The 17,636-nt window shown below is 41.4% G+C and overlaps 4 protein-coding genes across 7 annotated transcripts; 2 read left to right on the top strand and 2 right to left on the bottom strand.

Annotated features, from left to right (window-relative positions):
* Window positions 1-587: 587 nt before the first annotated feature.
* On the bottom strand, window positions 588-3,077 carry LOC102722703 (trigger factor). Of its 2 annotated transcripts, none has more exons than XM_006661368.2 (8): window positions 2,994-3,077; window positions 2,528-2,634; window positions 2,285-2,334; window positions 2,109-2,191; window positions 1,865-1,973; window positions 1,412-1,425; window positions 1,129-1,230; window positions 588-993 (listed from the first exon to the last, which is right to left on the bottom strand). In XM_006661368.2, exons 1-8 carry the CDS (start codon window positions 3,069-3,071, stop codon window positions 880-882), a joined length of 657 nt encoding a protein of 218 aa, XP_006661431.1. In that variant the 5' UTR covers window positions 3,072-3,077; the 3' UTR covers window positions 588-879. The 2 variants fall into 2 exon arrangements, with proteins under 2 accessions (XP_006661431.1, XP_015696574.1); XM_015841088.1 differs by having other exon boundaries at window positions 2,621-2,634.
* Window positions 3,078-3,256: 179 nt separating this feature from the next.
* Window positions 3,257-6,468, top strand: LOC102722423. Of its 3 annotated transcripts, none has more exons than XM_015841062.2 (7): window positions 3,257-3,449; window positions 3,978-4,087; window positions 4,599-4,740; window positions 4,841-5,045; window positions 5,293-5,403; window positions 5,487-5,531; window positions 5,852-6,468. In XM_015841062.2, the coding sequence occupies exons 1-7, from the start codon at window positions 3,329-3,331 to the stop codon at window positions 6,015-6,017; spliced, it is 900 nt and encodes a 299-aa protein (XP_015696548.2). In that variant the 5' UTR covers window positions 3,257-3,328; the 3' UTR covers window positions 6,018-6,468. The 3 variants fall into 3 exon arrangements, with proteins under 3 accessions (XP_015696548.2, XP_006661430.3, XP_040383556.1); XM_006661367.3 differs by having other exon boundaries at window positions 4,599-4,748; window positions 4,831-5,045; XM_040527622.1 differs by having other exon boundaries at window positions 4,599-4,748; window positions 4,831-5,045; window positions 5,860-5,950.
* Window positions 6,469-7,110: 642 nt separating this feature from the next.
* LOC102710151 (proteasome subunit beta type-4-like) lies at window positions 7,111-9,658 on the top strand. Its single transcript, XM_006660783.3, has 7 exons — window positions 7,111-7,258; window positions 7,395-7,474; window positions 8,300-8,376; window positions 8,456-8,585; window positions 8,672-8,843; window positions 8,931-9,116; window positions 9,212-9,658. Exons 1-7 carry the CDS (start codon window positions 7,253-7,255, stop codon window positions 9,323-9,325), a joined length of 765 nt encoding a protein of 254 aa, XP_006660846.1. The 5' UTR covers window positions 7,111-7,252; the 3' UTR covers window positions 9,326-9,658.
* Window positions 9,659-9,977: 319 nt separating this feature from the next.
* On the bottom strand, window positions 9,978-16,986 carry LOC102709872 (ATPase family AAA domain-containing protein At1g05910). Its single transcript, XM_006660782.3, has 11 exons — window positions 16,806-16,986; window positions 16,154-16,415; window positions 15,004-15,108; window positions 13,121-14,908; window positions 12,849-13,037; window positions 12,604-12,746; window positions 12,238-12,483; window positions 11,296-11,482; window positions 11,108-11,173; window positions 10,774-11,020; window positions 9,978-10,666 (listed from the first exon to the last, which is right to left on the bottom strand). The coding sequence occupies exons 2-11, from the start codon at window positions 16,361-16,363 to the stop codon at window positions 10,248-10,250; spliced, it is 3,600 nt and encodes a 1,199-aa protein (XP_006660845.1). The 5' UTR covers window positions 16,364-16,415; window positions 16,806-16,986; the 3' UTR covers window positions 9,978-10,247.
* Between the last annotated feature and the right edge of the window lie 650 nt (window positions 16,987-17,636).

Below are 17,636 nucleotides of genomic sequence, written 5' to 3'. Positions count from 1 at the left end.
AGAGTTATAATCTGAACTAACAATTTCAACTTAAAAAAGACGGAGTATACTAGAATGATCTAACAAATAAATCGTAGAGGTACACTGGGATTCGAGGTACTCCACAACTCCATTTCTAGAGTTATACTAAGAGTTAAGCCCTACCAAACATGCTCTAAATAAGACACGTGAAACAATTTGTTCAATTGCACTTTGTTAACTCATATACATGATATCCTACTCACGTAGATTATGCGACGAGTAATTCACTAAACTATGAATACTTTAACTAAACTAACGTAAAACTGTAGAGTTAGTACTATTTTTAGCATGAAACTATAGATCGAAAATGTATTACAAAATTATAGATTTGGTAACAAACTTATCCCAAACCTATATATTTCAGAGTTAGATCCATTGCGCTATTGTTCAACTAAATTTATAAAAGATGTAGTTTTATATCAAAATTAGTGATATCTTTGGTGATAATTTTGTAAGTACTAAATCTATAGTTTTGGATACACACCGGGATTATGGATTATGATTGTTTCATCAAAGTAAGCAAATTTTACATTTTTTAAGATAATGATAGTTCGGCCTCTTGCCTGAATTCCGAAATAAGTTCATCTTCATAATTTAATTTGGGGACAGAGGTAGTACATATACACCCTGATAGGGATTGCAAGCAAAATTACATCTAAAAACATGTCGCTTCTTTCAAGAATACAGATAGCCAGGTAACTTTGCTCTTTGCATCGATTAACACGGTTACAAGGGTTAGCTTGAATCTAGATTACAGGTTTGGCAGGTTTCCAGCTGCTAATCATTACAAATGATTAGCAGCTGGAAACTCAGGGGGTCATCTGATCATCTCTAATGGCACTACCTTGACCGCTAAACCTACTGTAGACGAAGACTTGCATCAAAGCAAAACTCTTTTCCAGGTTCAAATGCGGCTTCAAGCTCTTCATAGCTTTGTAGAACTTTCAGATTTTTCGATGCACTGAGGCCCTCCTGTAGTACAACAGTGAAAAGGAGGTAAGAAACTTTTTGTGCCATTTTTACCCAAGCTCAGATAGAATGTCTGGGAAGGAACCCTAACGAGAAAAATGCACATCTGTAATAAGAATCTTATGAAATAAAATTGACCTTTTGAACATATTCAGCAATTGTGAAGCTGATGATATTCTTGATGGATTCTTTCTTCACTTTTGATGGCCCAATTATGTGCAGAGCAATATCTTTTGGTATCTTCAGCAATCAACGCCACCAAACAGTATAATGTAATCAAAAACACTATATGGCTATGTTTAAATACATATATGTCTAATATAGATTTCAAATGCATTTGCAAACATGAAGTGGATGCAGTCCTTTTGAATAGTCACATGCATTGCGCAAGTCAGTGTTAGCATCAAGAACAAGAACTTACATCTCGAGTTTTTCCTGGATGATTCAAGTAGCACCGTGCAGATAAACAATGAAATGGAAGGTCACAAGAGTTAGTTTCACCAAAAAAAAAAAATCACAAGCTGTGTAGGAAGGGTTGAAAACCAAAGATACCACACTTACTATAACACAGAGAGCACTTAAATAAACAAAAAGGCAACATGTCGTAACAAAAGTCGACCTATTTTTGGAGATTAATGTAAACAGTTCTGTTAAAAACACATCAAGAAAATATGAAGGGGACAAACTGCTCAGAGTTGAATTGCATATAAGAAACACTGGGCACATATATTCTAAAAATACTTGAAGGAAGAACTCTAGATTATGGAGGATCAGAGGATGCCTTAGCAAAACACAGAAACATAGCTACAGTCGTGACCAAGTCTATCTGCTGACATAGATAAGAAATGAATCATGGCTAGATATAAGAGTGTACCTCCTTTCATTCGTCGAAAGCCAGGAAGTGGCTGTGCTGCAACAAGTTTCTTTAAAAAAACTTTCTCAAAGAAAGAATCTGTCATTGTGTCATCTACAGTTACTCGTATCTGCATGTGAAAAAATGGACTGATCAAGTGATCAACACACCAAATTGTCAATTTGAGATTTATTTCTACTCTAAAAAAATCATATGCTTTGTTGACACCTTTGACATATTACTGACAGTTAAAATGTTAACTAACCTTTATCAGTCCATCCTCCTCAGTTTGCACAGAAACAAGAAAATCTTTGAAAGATATTGACGACTGCGTGTTATTTACTGTACCTGATAGAGTAGCATTCACATATAAGGAAACAAGTAGATATATATTTGGAACACACAAACTTTGGATGGAATTGTAGGAGGATAAAGGTGTACATTGTACCGGAGATACTGCACGAAGCACACTGAAAGATTTATGGTTGATTCTGAAAAGGAAATTCTAAAAGCATTCAGCACTAGATAACATTTCGCTTGATGCAGCATACCATGACATAAATATCATTCGTAGAGTCATTGCTTGTATCTACTCCTAATTTATCCCCAACTATTCATGCTAAGCGAAAGCAAACCGTATATGGCAACTACATGCCACCATGAAACCATGAAAATGATAAGCACCGTTTTGAACAATGCTTGTTGAACATCGTCAAACAAGCCGGAGATAGTAGCCTTTCAGAAGATCGATGCTGCGGTCGCATATCCCAGGCATACCTGTGATTGATCATCTGCAGAACAAAAGAACCAAAAAATTGCTCAGCTACTAAACACCATCCTGATAGTGCTTTCTATGTTCTTACGGAGTAGTTCTTACTACATCCAAAAAACTGAACCTAAATTCCTCCACGAAGCGAGAGAAAAAGGAAATGACCCAAACCAAAATGAAATCTTTTCTGAGTAGAATGCCAAGAAACATCCATCCACACCAACGAAATCATCGCAGAACTTCCAAGAAATTCCATACTAAAAACCGCGCAAGATTCTCCATTTCTTCGCACAAGACAACCCCGAAACCGCGCGTTTGCCAGAAAACCCGCCGTTTAATCTGCGCCACGGAACCCAGAAGAGGGGAGAGAGAGGCGGTCACCTTGGGGCTCTTCGCGAGGAGGCCCATCGCCGCCGCAGGCGCCGCGAGAGAGCTCGCGGTAAAGCTGGATAACTCCATTGCCGCTCGCCGTCAGAGCTAGCCGCAGCAGTGGATTGACTACTACTAGTAGTAGTACTCTTTCCAGATCGGACGGTTCAAATTTCTCTGACGCTGGATCGGACGGTCGGTGTGGAAGGCCAGGGTGCAGATAGCCGCGCGGGCCTTCTCACATCTGGGCCGTTGATTCCGATCGGACGGACGAGGTGCTCCGCGGATCGCTTCGCTCTCCTCTTCCCACCTCGCCGCGGGAGTTGGACGCCGCGGCGGAGGTGGAGATGGCGGCGGCGGCGGCGGCGACGGCGGAGGAGTACGAGGAGATGCTGCGCGTGGTGGAGGCTTGCGCCGCGCGCATCCGGTGGCGCCTCCGGCCCCAATCCAAGCGCCGCCTCCTCAACGGTGGGTGCCAACTCACACTCTCCCATGCTTCCACCTCCATCCGTGATGGGAGAGTTAGATATGCTCCTGCTAGAATGATTCGTTTCTCGATTAATTTGTTGATTTTATACTGTATTGATGTTTTTTTTATGAAAACTGGATTAATAAATGGTCAGTCCATCCGATTGTAGAAGCCAATTCAATCTCATGGTTCAAGTGTTTTAAGTGACCTATGTTCCTTTTTCAACTCTAGTTATCACTGATTTGGGTGGCAATTCCAACACGTTTAGGGTTCCACCATAGTAGATTCGGTGGGAAATTTACAGATTATTTTTCGGTGAGTGATTGTATATACCAAGTTGTAGTTGAGAGCAGTTCTAGATATCGTTCATTTGGTTAGTAATTCCAACACGTTTAGGGTTGCCAGATAATGGGTTGATGGGGAATTTACAGAATATTTTTATGGAGAGCGATTGTCTTTATATCGAGTTGTAGTTGATAGTACTACATCAAGGAACAAGCTAAAATGCCATGCTGAATTATTGGCAGACATCATGTTCCTCTGCACTAGGTTGCGGCCTGTGGTACTGATGGATTATGGCGGCACAATGCCTGAACTACAAGAGAATCTCTGCTCCTTGCTGCATCATGCTCGGCAGGTATTTGACTCATTTCGAGCTATTGAATAATCTATACCAGCATTACAAATTTAACTAGTTGTAGCACATTAACAAATTTATCCTACATTCATGATATTGTTTACTTTATCCTCAACATTTATTTTACATCGTACTACCTCCGTTTCAAAATGTAAGCATTTCTAGGTTGTTTAGCAGAGATTAAGGTTTAGAAGAAAGACTATAGTCTCTTAATAAATGATGAATAAATAGGTGTGAGAGGATTGGTGGGGATAAAATGGGAATGATTTTGAATGGAAAGTAATTGATGGAACAAGTAGTACCGTGAATAGTGCCAGAAATGTTTATATTGTGGTACAGGATTTAAATCCTAGAAATACTTACATTTTGGATCCGAGTGAGTACTCAAGATATGTGATAAGTTTCAAGTTGTACCATCTTTCTTGAATGATCTGTAATCTGTGCTAGAGATTCTTTCAGCTGCCAATATAGTTGTTCCCATCTAGTTCGGCTAATGTCATTTTGCTTGCAGGAAACAAGCATCTTGAGTCCACTAAGGGTGATGGTTATTAAAGATATGCTCTACTTGATTCACGCAAAGGGTCTTGCTGAGCATGCTTCACCAAATGCAAGGTCACAGCACCAGCTAGCTTTTGTCGACCTTGGGAAAAGCTGTACCAAAGTCTTTGCCTTCTCAGATCATACTTTTTACTATATTCTCTAGCGTTCTGTTTTTTGTATTACTGAATGTTGTCTTGGTGCAGCTGCTTCCAGATACAGAAGAGAACGACAATGTGCATGAATTTGTATCCATTCAAGATCTCTTTTCAGCAAAATTTCCTGTTGATGCAGCTCTAGAAATTCCAGAGGGAACAACTGACACAGATTGTTCTGGATCTTGCACTGCTGACAGGATATCACTGGTTATTGATCTAACTGCCTCCATTGAGAGTGCCCTTGCGTTGCCTTCTTTGAATGGGTAATGCTAATACCTCTGCTTCTCGAATCCACAACTGTATAATGTTAGCTCACAGAAGTCATTACTTCGACATTTAACCAAAATATTGCACAGCATCATTGTAAAACATGACAACCTTCTCTTTTGTTCAGTTATCAAATGGAAGCACTATGTTGCCAATAGTACATTTTTATGCTTTGTACATCGGCGAAGTTTTATCATTTAAATCGGGATCTCTTAATTTCTTTACATATTTCAATGTTTGTAGATGGCTTTTGGGCTATCCTGTGATATATTTGTTTTGCAATGGAAGTGCTGAGATTGCCACACAGAATCTGTCCAAGCACTCTCTGCACATCTATAGGATATATGCTGTCAGGTTTGGCATTTTGTACTAACCCTGTAGGAGTTGTCTTTGTGCAGTGAATTCTTTGAAGTTTACTTTTAATACCTTTACTGTAGACATCGTCCATCAGCTGCCAAACAGTCCGAACAGGAACTGATGAGGTGATGTATTTTTCCTCTTACCATTTCTTAATTTATATCTCTACCTCCGTTACTACGTGAGGCATAGGATATAGAGATGCTTCTACGTGCTAACATTTGCATACAGCATGCACCTTTAGTAGTTAGTACGAAATCCTCTGCAATTCGTATACTGGACTGTATATGGTTAAAGGAGTAGGCAGTACTCCGTACTCCCTAGTTACGATATCTCAATTTTTATCTTCTCCCCTAGTTTACTTGCGAAATTCTTAGGGCAGCACCCTTTTCTTTGGTGAATTTTCACATGCAATCTTATGGAGTAACCATATATAATGTGCCAGTTTTTCAGTTCCTATTGATATGAGCACCAAACGTGATGAAGAGCCATGGGCAAAATCGTTTCTGTGTTACATGAACGAGAAGATCAAGCAGTGCAACCATGTCTGGGCATCAATTTGGATGGAGATCGAGGTTTTCCAAAGCCAATCAGGACTCGTCGTTTTGTAGTCCAGATGAACATGCATTCTAGATTTCTACTACATGATATCTGCAAAATTGCCATTCAACGATCTTAAACAATGACAAATTCGATAGAGAATTTTGCATCTATACCACCGAAATCAGATCGTACAAAGTAGTCGAATCTTCGTTCAATTCATCTGGCAATCAGGTGCAATCAAGGAGGCAGTATGAGTATGGATATATACCATGTTCATTACCTTTGTACTCCCCTGTGTATCCATAACGTAGCAAAGGGAATTCTATTCTGCAATCCTCAATGGCAAAATATTCTGTCTGAAATACAAATCGTGTGAAGCAGTGTTTCTACTTCGCTCTGAATTCCGATTTAAGGATTCAGTGATCTGTATTCTGTAGCCCGTACCTATCTACTGATTTTTTTTGTAGACAGATTTTTGGGATGGATTTCAGGCACTTTCACAATATTATTTATCACATCGGTCACTTCTTGTTCAAAAACTTTCTCATTTTACTACTACCTCCCCTTTCACTCATTTATTAAAGGTAACTATAGTTTTTTTTCTCACGGCCTTAATCTTTGCTAAATAGTCTATAAATGCTTATATTTTATAATGGATTAAGATAGCTATATAAGAGCAGACATAGCAGATCATCTATTCTATCATCCATTATGAAAAATAGATGATATGAGAAGAAAAGAGATTCTATCAGCTTATCTATTCAACCATTCGAAAATAGAGATCATTGGTAAAATATTAATAAAATATATATGGATGATGTAATATGGATGTTTCGTTAGAATAATGACTGATATAAATAGATAATTTATTTTGGATGATCATAATAATAATGACTGATATAAATAGATAATTTATTTTGGATGATCATGATGATAAAATTTGAACGAGTTAAGAATGCTTTACGCCCTGTATTTGTATTTTGGACGAAGCGTATCAGCACTTGATCAACTGACAACGTGTCAGTTCTCTGGGCCCTCCACGGCACGGCTGCGCGAATCGCAAAGCAGCTGGCCAATGCGGTCCGGGTTTGGTTGGGTCAGAACCCGTGATGAAGTATTAGTATCCACAGCCCGCCACTACGACTCCTCGACTCTCTCCGCAAGAAAGAAAATCCAGAGCCGCCGTAACGAAGCAGACGAGGGCTCAGGCTCACCCCAGATCGAAGCATTGCGCGAGCCAAAAACCTAATCCCTCGGGGAGAGAGAGAGAGAGAGAAAATCAAATCTTTTTGAGGAAGGAATCATGGCGGTAGGTTCATCCTCTCCAGATTCTCGCGGCGGCGGATGATCTTCCGTTCCCCCTTCTTCCCTGATTTCTTCTTTTTTTTTTTTGGCTTTTCTCCCTTGGTTCTTGACACTTCTTCGTGGGGATTCCGTTGTGGCAGCAACCCATGGATGGATCCCACGCGAGCGGGAGCAAGGCGGCGGCGGCGGCGGCGGAAGGGCCGGGCACGCAGAGGACGCAGTAAGCTTCGAATCTTTGATCTGTTCTTTCCTGTGCTCGCGGTCGTGGTTCGGATCGTGATTAGGGCGAAAAAATTTACCCCCTTGAGGGGTTTGTGAGGAGGATGAAGCATTGTGGACTGTTAGTTCGTAGTGGCGATTTGGGTGATGAGGAGAAAGCTATCCTTTGGGAACTATGGGATGTGTTTTCCCCGCCTGGTGAAATCGCCGTCCTGAGATGGCAAAGGTCTCACTTTTTGTCTAGTGAAGTTTAGGGTTTTCCACAACCTAGGGTTTGTGGATGGGTTGCTGCAACCTGCTGCAAATATATTATTCTCTGGGTTGTGGCATGCTGTTTATGTCTACCTGTTGAATTTCCACAATCTAGGGTTTGTAAATTGATTTCTGCTAGTTACTGCAAATCTGTTCTGTTGGGTTGTGGCATGTTGTTTATGCCTAAGTTCTGTGATGATGCTTTTGTTACGCACTTACGCATCTATTTAAAATTTACTCTTCATCGTTGTGGGCGATTCGTATGGAGAACAGTGTAGATGGCCAGATGGGGCATTCGTTAGTTGTATGAACTGCAGATTGGTAGGTTGGTGGGTAGGTAAAATGAATGAATTGCAGAAGTTTTATGGTTCTTATAGTATCTTGAATGCCGAATGAGTGGAAAAGTGAGAATTATGTGTGCTAAGAGTTTTACATTTTGTACACTACAAATCTTCCAAAATTCCTTAGTTTTCATACTATCTGTATTCCTTAACAACTTTTCATGCTGCAGTTTTGCTGGTTTGATACATTTATCCTGTTTTAACTATTGCCATTGTATTATTACATCAAACAGGTATCCTTATGTGACTGGTACATCAATAATTGCATTGAAATACAAGGACGGTGTCATCATGGCATCTGACACTGGAGGTTCATTGACAATTCTTCTGCAAAGATAAATATAGTTCTTGCAATGTAGAATTTTTATTCTTCAACTTTCTTTTGCCAGCCTCCTATGGCTCAACTTTGCGGTACAAGAGTGTGGAGCGCATTAAGGCTGTTGGTAAGCATAGCCTTATTGGAGCAAGTGGGGAGTTGAGCGATTTCCAGGAGATTTTGCGCTACCTGGATGAATTAACGTAAGTTCATTCGTATGGTTGACACCTGTTTTCCTTCTCGTTCTTATGAACAATCCATGTGATATGTTCATCCATCTGCCTTTCAGCTTATCGGATCATATGTGGGATGACGGAAACTCGCTGGGCCCCAAAGAGATCCATAGCTACTTGACGAGAGTGATGTACAACAGGCGCAACAAGTTTGATCCTCTCTGGAACTCCCTTGTACTTGGTGGAGTGAAAAAGGGTCCAAAGGGTGAAGAGAAATATCTTGGCATGGTATGTCCTTTACCCAAATGAATAGTATCATTCATTGTACTGCTGTCAGGTTGTCAACATCTTATGTTTATTTTCTGATATATCCAGGTCAACATGATTGGTACACACTTTGAGGAAAACCACATTGCCACTGGATTTGGGAATCATATGGCAATCCCAATACTTCGTGCTGAATGGCGTGAGGATATGACCTTTGAAGAAGCTGTTAAGCTTGTTGAGAAGTGCTTGCTTGTCTTGCTGTACCGTGACCGATCATCTATTAACAAATTCCAGGTATGAACTTGGCAATGTGACTAAGATTGCATATTCTGATAAATGTGTTAAACAAGTCTTCTTGACTAATGTGTAATATGGTGGTTGAACTACAGATTGCGAAGATCACAACTGAGGGCGCAACCATCTACCCACCATACTCATTGAAGACTTACTGGGGCTTCTCTGCCTTTGAAAACCCAGCCCAGGGTGCTGTAGGATCATGGTAGATTTATTTATGCTGCAGACGCTACATGCCAGGCCATGAACCAAGAATGGAGCAGACTCTGTTGCTGAGCCCTTCGTGAAACGTTTTATGCGAACATCATTGAAAGTGAAACTTCAGCTTTGCTTTGTATAAGATTATGATCGTGCATTTCTACCTTCTGTGGTCGTTAGGCCTGAAACTATACTAAATGTGATGAATGTTTGTGTTGTTTCGATTGCTTGAGAGAACATGCTGTGCCTGTAGACTGGTAAGATTACACATTTACTCAGCTTGACGACTCCGTGTAATGTTGTTTTTCCTTCAGCAAACTATGCCAAGTTCTTTTCATAAACAATTAAGGGTTCATTTCGAACGTAAGAATTTTACAAGATCTTATATAAGAACCAGTTCATTTCCTCCAAAACTCCTGTAAACTTCCCCCTTTTCAAAGGTCTAAACCTAAATGTAACGGAAAACGGAAAAAAGCATTACAAAAGATGGAAAAGAAAAAGGAGGCCTAAACCTTACTGAACAAGAAAGAAGCATTACCACAAACATAGTAGACGCTACTGAACGAGAAATAAGCATTAGAATAGTAACAGTACAAAAGATGGAATAGGAAGTTTACAAAAAGCCAAAAAGGATGAGGTAATAGCAACGCGTTTACTTGGAGTAAATTGAGAAACATTGCTGATATATTTGTGCAAAGAGAGGTACATCATCCATCACATTACAAGATGCTGAAATTGATCAGGATTTAATCTACAAGGCTACAAACATCCATGGCAAAACTGTGTCACTGACACGCTGAGCATCTGGTAGTTTGTTACAACTTTGTTACAATAAAGGAAGCAGGGGTGGCTCTCATCGGGGGTGTTCCACTACTATTCTTTGTGGCCAAGAGAATGTACATCGGGGAACAAGAATCTTATTACCGTTCCGAGTTAAAAATTGTCGCTGTTCTCAACAAATGTCAACAAATACCTAACGACTAACCGCCTATGATCCTCATTGCTTTCTTTACCACTCAATTCTATCATGCCTTTCATCACCCGGGTGTACAGCCTTTCGAGCTGTGGCACGCCATAGCCTGCGGTGAGCTCCATGAAGCGTCGCTTCACGACATCCAGCTGCTCAGGTATGTCGTCGCTAGCAGGCATGGCAACGTCTTCACCGTTGTCAGTTATCATGGGTTCAGGAGCAACATCAGGCAATTCTTGTACTTCAGTTGGTGGGTTGTCAGTTTCTTTCAGATCGCCATTTGAATCTGGTTCTTTTGGAGCTTCTTCTGGGAACATCGGCTTCGATAAATCCACATCACCAGGAGACTTTTCGTCTCTTGTTGCTGATTCTTTAATCATGCCTGAAACAGGGGATAGTTCAGTTTTTATATAATCATTACAGCACAAGTTGATTTGCGGCTAGAATCTTATAACAAGGAAGAAAAATCATGCGTAGTTGTAAATTGACCTTGTTCATTTTCGGTGCTTTTCTTCTGCCGCTTTAACACCTCATAACTTTGTGATAAATTTACTTCTGGTTGTACATTACGAAGCCTTGCGCTCATCCTAGTACCAGAAACCAGCTGAGCAACAGGCACCGCTTGAAGGATAGAGCTATCTCCATCATCCATAACCTGTAGTGGTCCCCCCTGTTCCGCAATTTTATCACAAAAGGACACCAAAGATGGGTCCATCTGTGACAACATTCCTTGCACCTGAACATAGACTCATTAGTTACACAACAGAGATATGGGCCTACTCAATAATCAACTACTAACATAGTGATAGAACAAGTTAAATACCACATCTCGTAGTTCGCATGCTCTACTAACAATACGAGATCCATTGTAGTCACTCCCATTATATGTCTGCACAAATAGATTATGAACAGAGTACAGAAACAGTGGTTAAAGTTGGGTCACTGCTTACTTCAGACATGTAAAAGGAGTGAAGCATTAAATATTTAAATGCACAATTGAGAATCTCATACCTTTGCATTCATGACTATAAGATCGATGTCCTTCATAAATGATGCCCGAGTAAGGTACTGCCCAGAGTCCACCTGCTGCAAGACTGTAGCCATATCCATGGGATTGTGAACTACGGATCTATAGTCAGGAACTTCCTCTTCTGATACTGGGAAGTGGAATACATTGAACCTTTTGTTGTACAGAACGCTGGAAAGAGGAATAGGCACACTTTGGTTACTTCTATCTGATTTTGGACAATACTGTGCAAACTCCAAAAGGATAGTAGCCTAAATCACAATTTTTGCAGTGTCTTGTCTCAAAAATATTAGACAGATTCAAATTCGAGGTATTGCTTCTGAAGAATATGCTAGACAGCTAAGTTTTAAAATTTTGGTTGATGCCTATCAGCTGCTGGCTCTCTTAACTGACAGTTTTATCTTCAGTGTAACAGAGCTCAGTACAGTCTTGTGAAAATGTAATAAGCCTCCACATATAGTAGCAGCATTAAAAATCTTGATTATGTCTCTCGTATTACTTGATTTTCACTACCTTTTTTTTCAACCACCTTAAGTACCGATCATTAAATGTTACTTGAAATACAAGTGCAACTAAGTTTCCCGCAAAAAAGAAAAAAGAACGCACCTAAGTTATGCTTCCAAAAGATATATCACATCCTAAAAGAAAGCGCTATCAAGCAAATGCGTATTGCTGATTTTTTGGAAAACAAGCCAAAACTGGGACATTCCGTCGACTCATTAAATATGAACCTGAGACAGGAATAGCATAGATAACCTAAAGATGGTCATGTGCAGGCAACTGGGCAGTGTTTGCTGTAGAATATAAATGCATCTCTGCTGTTTTAAGCAGAACTGTAAAAACTAATCATAATGCTAACCGCAATTAATGGTGAGAACAAAGGAACAAGTATATATAGAACTATAATAAAGGAGTAAATTGCAGACCGGTTACAAATATCTCGAAGACACATTCTCATCCGACGAACAGCATGTTGTTCTGATTCTGCCTTCGCTTTTAGCTCTGAAAGCTTGGGTCCCTCCACTTCCTTTGGTACTTTGGGAAGATCAACAGAAGACTTCTGATCTTTAGATTTATTCCTAGACTCCTCCGTTTGAAATGAAAGTAATGAATCAAACAGTACATGGAAGTATCTCATTCTGTCATCATCACTTGGTTGATCCACTTCGTATCTATCAAACAAACAGATTTTCTTGATGAAAGACAAGACCGATATTGGAAAACAATTTAGTCCGTGACAACTGAGAAAAACCAAGTCATAAGCAAAATAGCACATCTGAGCAGGAACTTACATGTTACGAGAAGAAAATATGGAAGCACACTCTTCTTCAAGGTCACTGAAGGCCACTGATGAGGTTCCCAGCAACAAAACTGGAAGGTTTGATGGCAACTCATTCAACAGAGTCAATAAAACAGCCTTCAGTGGTTCATGTGCCTGTTACATCAAAGATCAAGAATATAATCAATCGTTCAATATTCACCAATAATCATTTCATAACATTAATTTGCATACAGTTTGGATAACAGGTCAACTAACCGTATCCCACCAAAGATGAAACTGAGGCAAGTAGAGTATGGAAGGTGTTGTTCTCCTAGCTTCCCCAAAAATGTGCACAAGAGCTTCTTCAGGTGTCTTTGCACTTGGATCAGACAGAAGAGATGGAAGCCCCAAGGAATGAACAGAAAATTTCTCAAGTTCATGCAAAACAGCTGGTCCAACATGATCCTGCCAAGAATAAAATACCTTAATGAAAAAGAAAGGATACAAAATGGTGATACATCTATGTAAAATAGGAGAGGAGGCCGTACCAGCCCAACACTCTCACCACCGCACATTAAAAGGCGAGGCCTATAAACAAGAGGGATGGATGATCCATAGGAAAGAGTGGCGAACTTGCTAACATCTACTGACGAAAGGAAAGGAAAAATGTCAGCAATTCTTTCCATTATCTTTTCAAGATGCCTTTTTAGACAAGGAGCAATAACTGGTGACAGCGGCCTTGAATGCACAATTGATCCCCTATGTGCCGCGGGAGTTATTGTAGACATAGCTTCCAAGAAGTGGTACTTCTCAACCCTGACCGAATCAACATCAATGACAAACTTATCGTCACTTGTGTAGACCTGAGGATACTTCTCCCTAAATGCTCGAATAGCAGCCTCTGTACATAAAGCCTTCAAATCAGCTCCACAATACCCCACACAGCTTGCAGCAAGTTCCATCTTTAGTTCCTTTGGCGGAGGATCCTTCCATTTCCGTGTATGAATATCCAGTATTTCAGTCCGTGCCTCATAACCAGGTAGAGGAAAATAGAACTCACGATCAAATCGTCCAGGCCTACGTAATGCTCCATCAATGGCATCAATTCGGTTTGTTGCTCCAATCAAAACAACTTGCCCACGTGAATCGAGCCCATCCATCAAAGCAAGCAATGTAGAAACAATTGAATTATGGATCTGCTCTTGCTTGCTCGACCTCACAGGTGCCAAACCATCTATTTCGTCAAAAAATATGATTGATGGCTGATTCTTTTGAGCTTCCTCAAAAAGTAGCTTGAGCTGCCTTTCAGCCTCTCCAACCCACTTGCTAAGAACATCAGCTCCTTTTCTCATATAAAAGCTAACCTTCTGACCAGCTTTAGAGGCAGCACATGCTAAGGCGCGAGCAATCAGTGTCTTCCCTGTACCAGGAGGGCCACAGAGAAGAACACCCCTAGGAGGAGTAATGTGATAATTTGCAAAAAAATCTGGATAAAGCAAAGGGAAGAAAACCATTTCCTTTAATGCATCAATGTACTCGGACAGGCCCCCTATATCATTAAAACTCACACTCTCATCAACTTGGAGAGGTTGAATATCAGCACCTCCCTTGGAACTTGGTCCAGCAGTTTGGATCCCTGGCATAAGTGAAGAAGTACCAACTGCACTGTCACCCTGATGACCCCAACCGGAAGCTCCAACATTCAGACCCCATGCTCCTGGACTATGCATGTCCAATCCACCCAAAAACCATGGCATGCCCCCTCTACCACTACGCATCCATGGCATAGATGGACCTTCATCTGGCTCGTCAACAAGAAGAGAATCATCTGAATCATCTGGCAAAGAGAATCGAGGGCGCTTATGTATGCGTGAACCACCCTTTTTCAAATATTTGCTGTTCTTTTGACCAATTCCATGTACTAGTACTCTACGGGGTGATTGTGTTCTGTGCTTCCCTTCCTTATGTGGGGATGGCCTACGAACTTCTGAACGATCCCTGAGGTCATATCTCCTCCTCCCTTCTTGCTCTTCCTCACCATCTTCATCATCGCCATCTGCTTCAGCTTCATCACCTCCATCAACCTCCTCCTCCTCATTGCCATCCTCTTCGATATCATTACCATTCTCTCTCCTATCTTGTGCAGGCTGTTCTTCAGAGCTTTCCTGGTCATCCTCAGATTCTTGGTATGGATGAAGTCTTTGACCTCGGATAGACCTTCTAGGCCGTAAGCCCTCACGGCGAGGAATGGAACTAGAGTTAGATAATTTCTTGCGCTTTGGCCGAGCTGACACTTCGTCGTCCACTTTATTCTTTGAAGAACGATATCTGGGCCTCTGAAACATTCAAGGTAAAAGTTGAGCAGGTTACAACAGTAATCAGCAAACTTTACATGTATTGTGCACTAATCTCTGAAACTCCACAGACCCACCATAAGATCATCATCTTCCATACTAGAACTATCAGTGTCATAGTCCTCCAGATTTACAGACATTCTTCGCTTTCGTGTTGAACGACGTAGATTAGCTGCAATAGACTACAAAAGGAACCATTATAATACTATACAAAAATATTATAATAAATCCATCTGAGATTAAATAAAACAAGTTCTTACAAAGAAAAGGCAATCCAGTTGCAATTCGTATGAAATAGATTTTGTACAGATGTGCATGTTTTGTATTAACTTGGAACCTAGCAATAACAATTTAACGAAGGTCTAAAGCCCAATTTAAGCTATTGTAAGTTTTGTTTCTGTGAACATTCAATAGAAATCTATGGTCGTGGGTACAAGGGTAGTGGAGCATTCATAAAAGCAATTCATGTTCTGCAGCTAAAGCTGCTAGATGAGTTCTATAAGTATCAATCACCAGACATCAACTTGGAGCTGTACTAGATCTACACAAATGAGAAATACATAGACCATTTTAAAACTTTGCTGTAACCTTAGAATGATGGTAATGTGGTCGGTCCTTGATTGCACAATGAATTTACTATTATTATATTTCCTAAAAGTAGCAACAGCTAATGTTCTTAGTAAAATGTTGAAAAATGGCAGAGGCAGAACAAGGAATTTATTTAGGCAGGAATTTAATTCAAGTAGGACATGCAAATGTGCAAGCTATCAAATTTATTTCGGAGGCAACATATTATTGAACTTGAACATCCCATATACAAACAAATGAAAAAAAATAAACAAAAGGCAGGACGAATTCAACCAAGTAGAACAACAGTCCACCATGTCCTACACATGCAGGGCCAAGTTACTATCTAACAGAACACATAACGCCATCAAAATCAACAGTAATGTTGAAGTAAGCACAACAGCTTCCTTACTTTATAGCAGGAATATTTAACGGTTACAAATTAGAAGTTTGTTCTACTAAATCCAAAAAACTAACAATAATACCAAGTGAATCCATCACCACACTCAATTATCTCAAGTGCACTCTTCAATGCTAGTAAGTCACCACTACTTGCGTCAGCTTGACGCGAATTAAATCAAGACGCATGACATGGACACATAAATAATATGGAAACAGGGCTCACAAGCTCATTCAACATAGACAGACAAGCATGCTTACATCAGCAGGCGGTGCCCTCGCAGCTGACTTGCGAAGCAGCTTCTTGGCGATCTGTGATGCAGCCGCTCGCTTCTTAGACTTCATCTTCTTGCGTATGGCTGGATTGTAGTACATATAGTTGCGACCGAAGTACTTGGGCCGCTTACGCAGCCGGTCACTAGTCCTCACTGGTGTCACCGATGCATCCCCCTTCCCTTCCATCCCTACCATCGCTCCCTCGTCACGTCCTCATCCCACACCACGCCACGACAGCCATTGCTCCCTGAGTCAGTCAAAGTACGCCAATAGCGCGTCAATTTTACTAAAATCCCCAAACCCTAGCCCCCAAATTCACCAAGTTCAATAAACAGGTAAGATGTCAAACAATGGCAAATTCCGCACTCGCGCATTTCGAAATGGAGTCCGCTGCTCATTTCCCGCACAATAAATCCCCACGAAAATGGGTTAAAAACGATAAACCATATGGAAAAAAAAATCCGAATCCACACCACCAAACACCGATCACACAGCCACGAGTCCACGACCCGTCCAAACCCACCCACGGAGAACCAAACCGCACTCCACTCCACGAACCCGAGCTAAAACCCCGGAATGGGCGGAGAAACAGAGCGGCCCCCCGGAAAATCCGGAGGCGGCGGGGGGGTGTTCTAACCTCGAGGATTCGATCAGCGGTAAGGGAAGGGCGACTCCGAGCCCCCGACACGACCGGATTCGGCGACCGCGGCGGCGGGGAAGGGTGCGCGGCTGATGGCCGGAGGCGGCGGCGGCTCGCGCGAGGGTTTCGTCTCCTCTCTCTCTCGCTTCCTTCGCGTCGGGGGTTTCGAAGCGGAGGAGGGGAGGCGACGCGACTCGACGCGAGGGTTTCTTTCCTCTCGCGGAGGCGCACGCGCGCGGCACGTGAGAGCATTCGGTCGCGGCGCTCGTTCACACGGCGGGTGGTGCGGGTGCGGCCTCTGACAGGTGGGTCCGACGGTACCGTGGGGTCCGCTGGCAGTGAGACGGGGGCGGCGGGATGTGGTGTGGCCGGGTTTTATGCTTGGGATCGCATGGCGTATGCGTTGGGACGGTTGGGTTTCTCTCGGGCGTCCGATGGAGATCGGACGGCGGAGAGGGTGCGTCCAGGGTTGAGGAGGAGGTATATAAAGTGACCTCGTGTACCGTTGGAGAGAAGAGGTACGTCGTTTGTTTTGTCTCTCTAACCTGGCACTCTAAATTTTAAAAAGGAAAAGGCATTATCTCCTGAAAAAGACATTCTTAAAAACCCTTTAGAAGAGAAGTGAAACCGTTTTTTTCCTTTTAGAAAACAAGTTAAGAGAAAATCTAATAATTGCTATTATGGTCAAAAAATCATATCATTTAGTAATTCAGAAAGCACGCGTAAAAAACCGATGAATAATCTGGAGATAATATATGAAACAACACAACCTTAGAAAAAGAGTTATGGAAGCCTGCATATTAATTATTAATGCTCAAATGGTCCTGT

The sequence above is a fragment of the Oryza brachyantha genome, chromosome 9 (assembly GCF_000231095.2).
Source record: "Oryza brachyantha chromosome 9, ObraRS2, whole genome shotgun sequence".
NCBI classification, from domain to species: Eukaryota; Viridiplantae; Streptophyta; class Magnoliopsida; order Poales; family Poaceae; genus Oryza; species Oryza brachyantha.
Note: the sequence above shows the minus strand (reverse complement) of the source record. Positions and strands in the feature narration are given on the sequence as shown.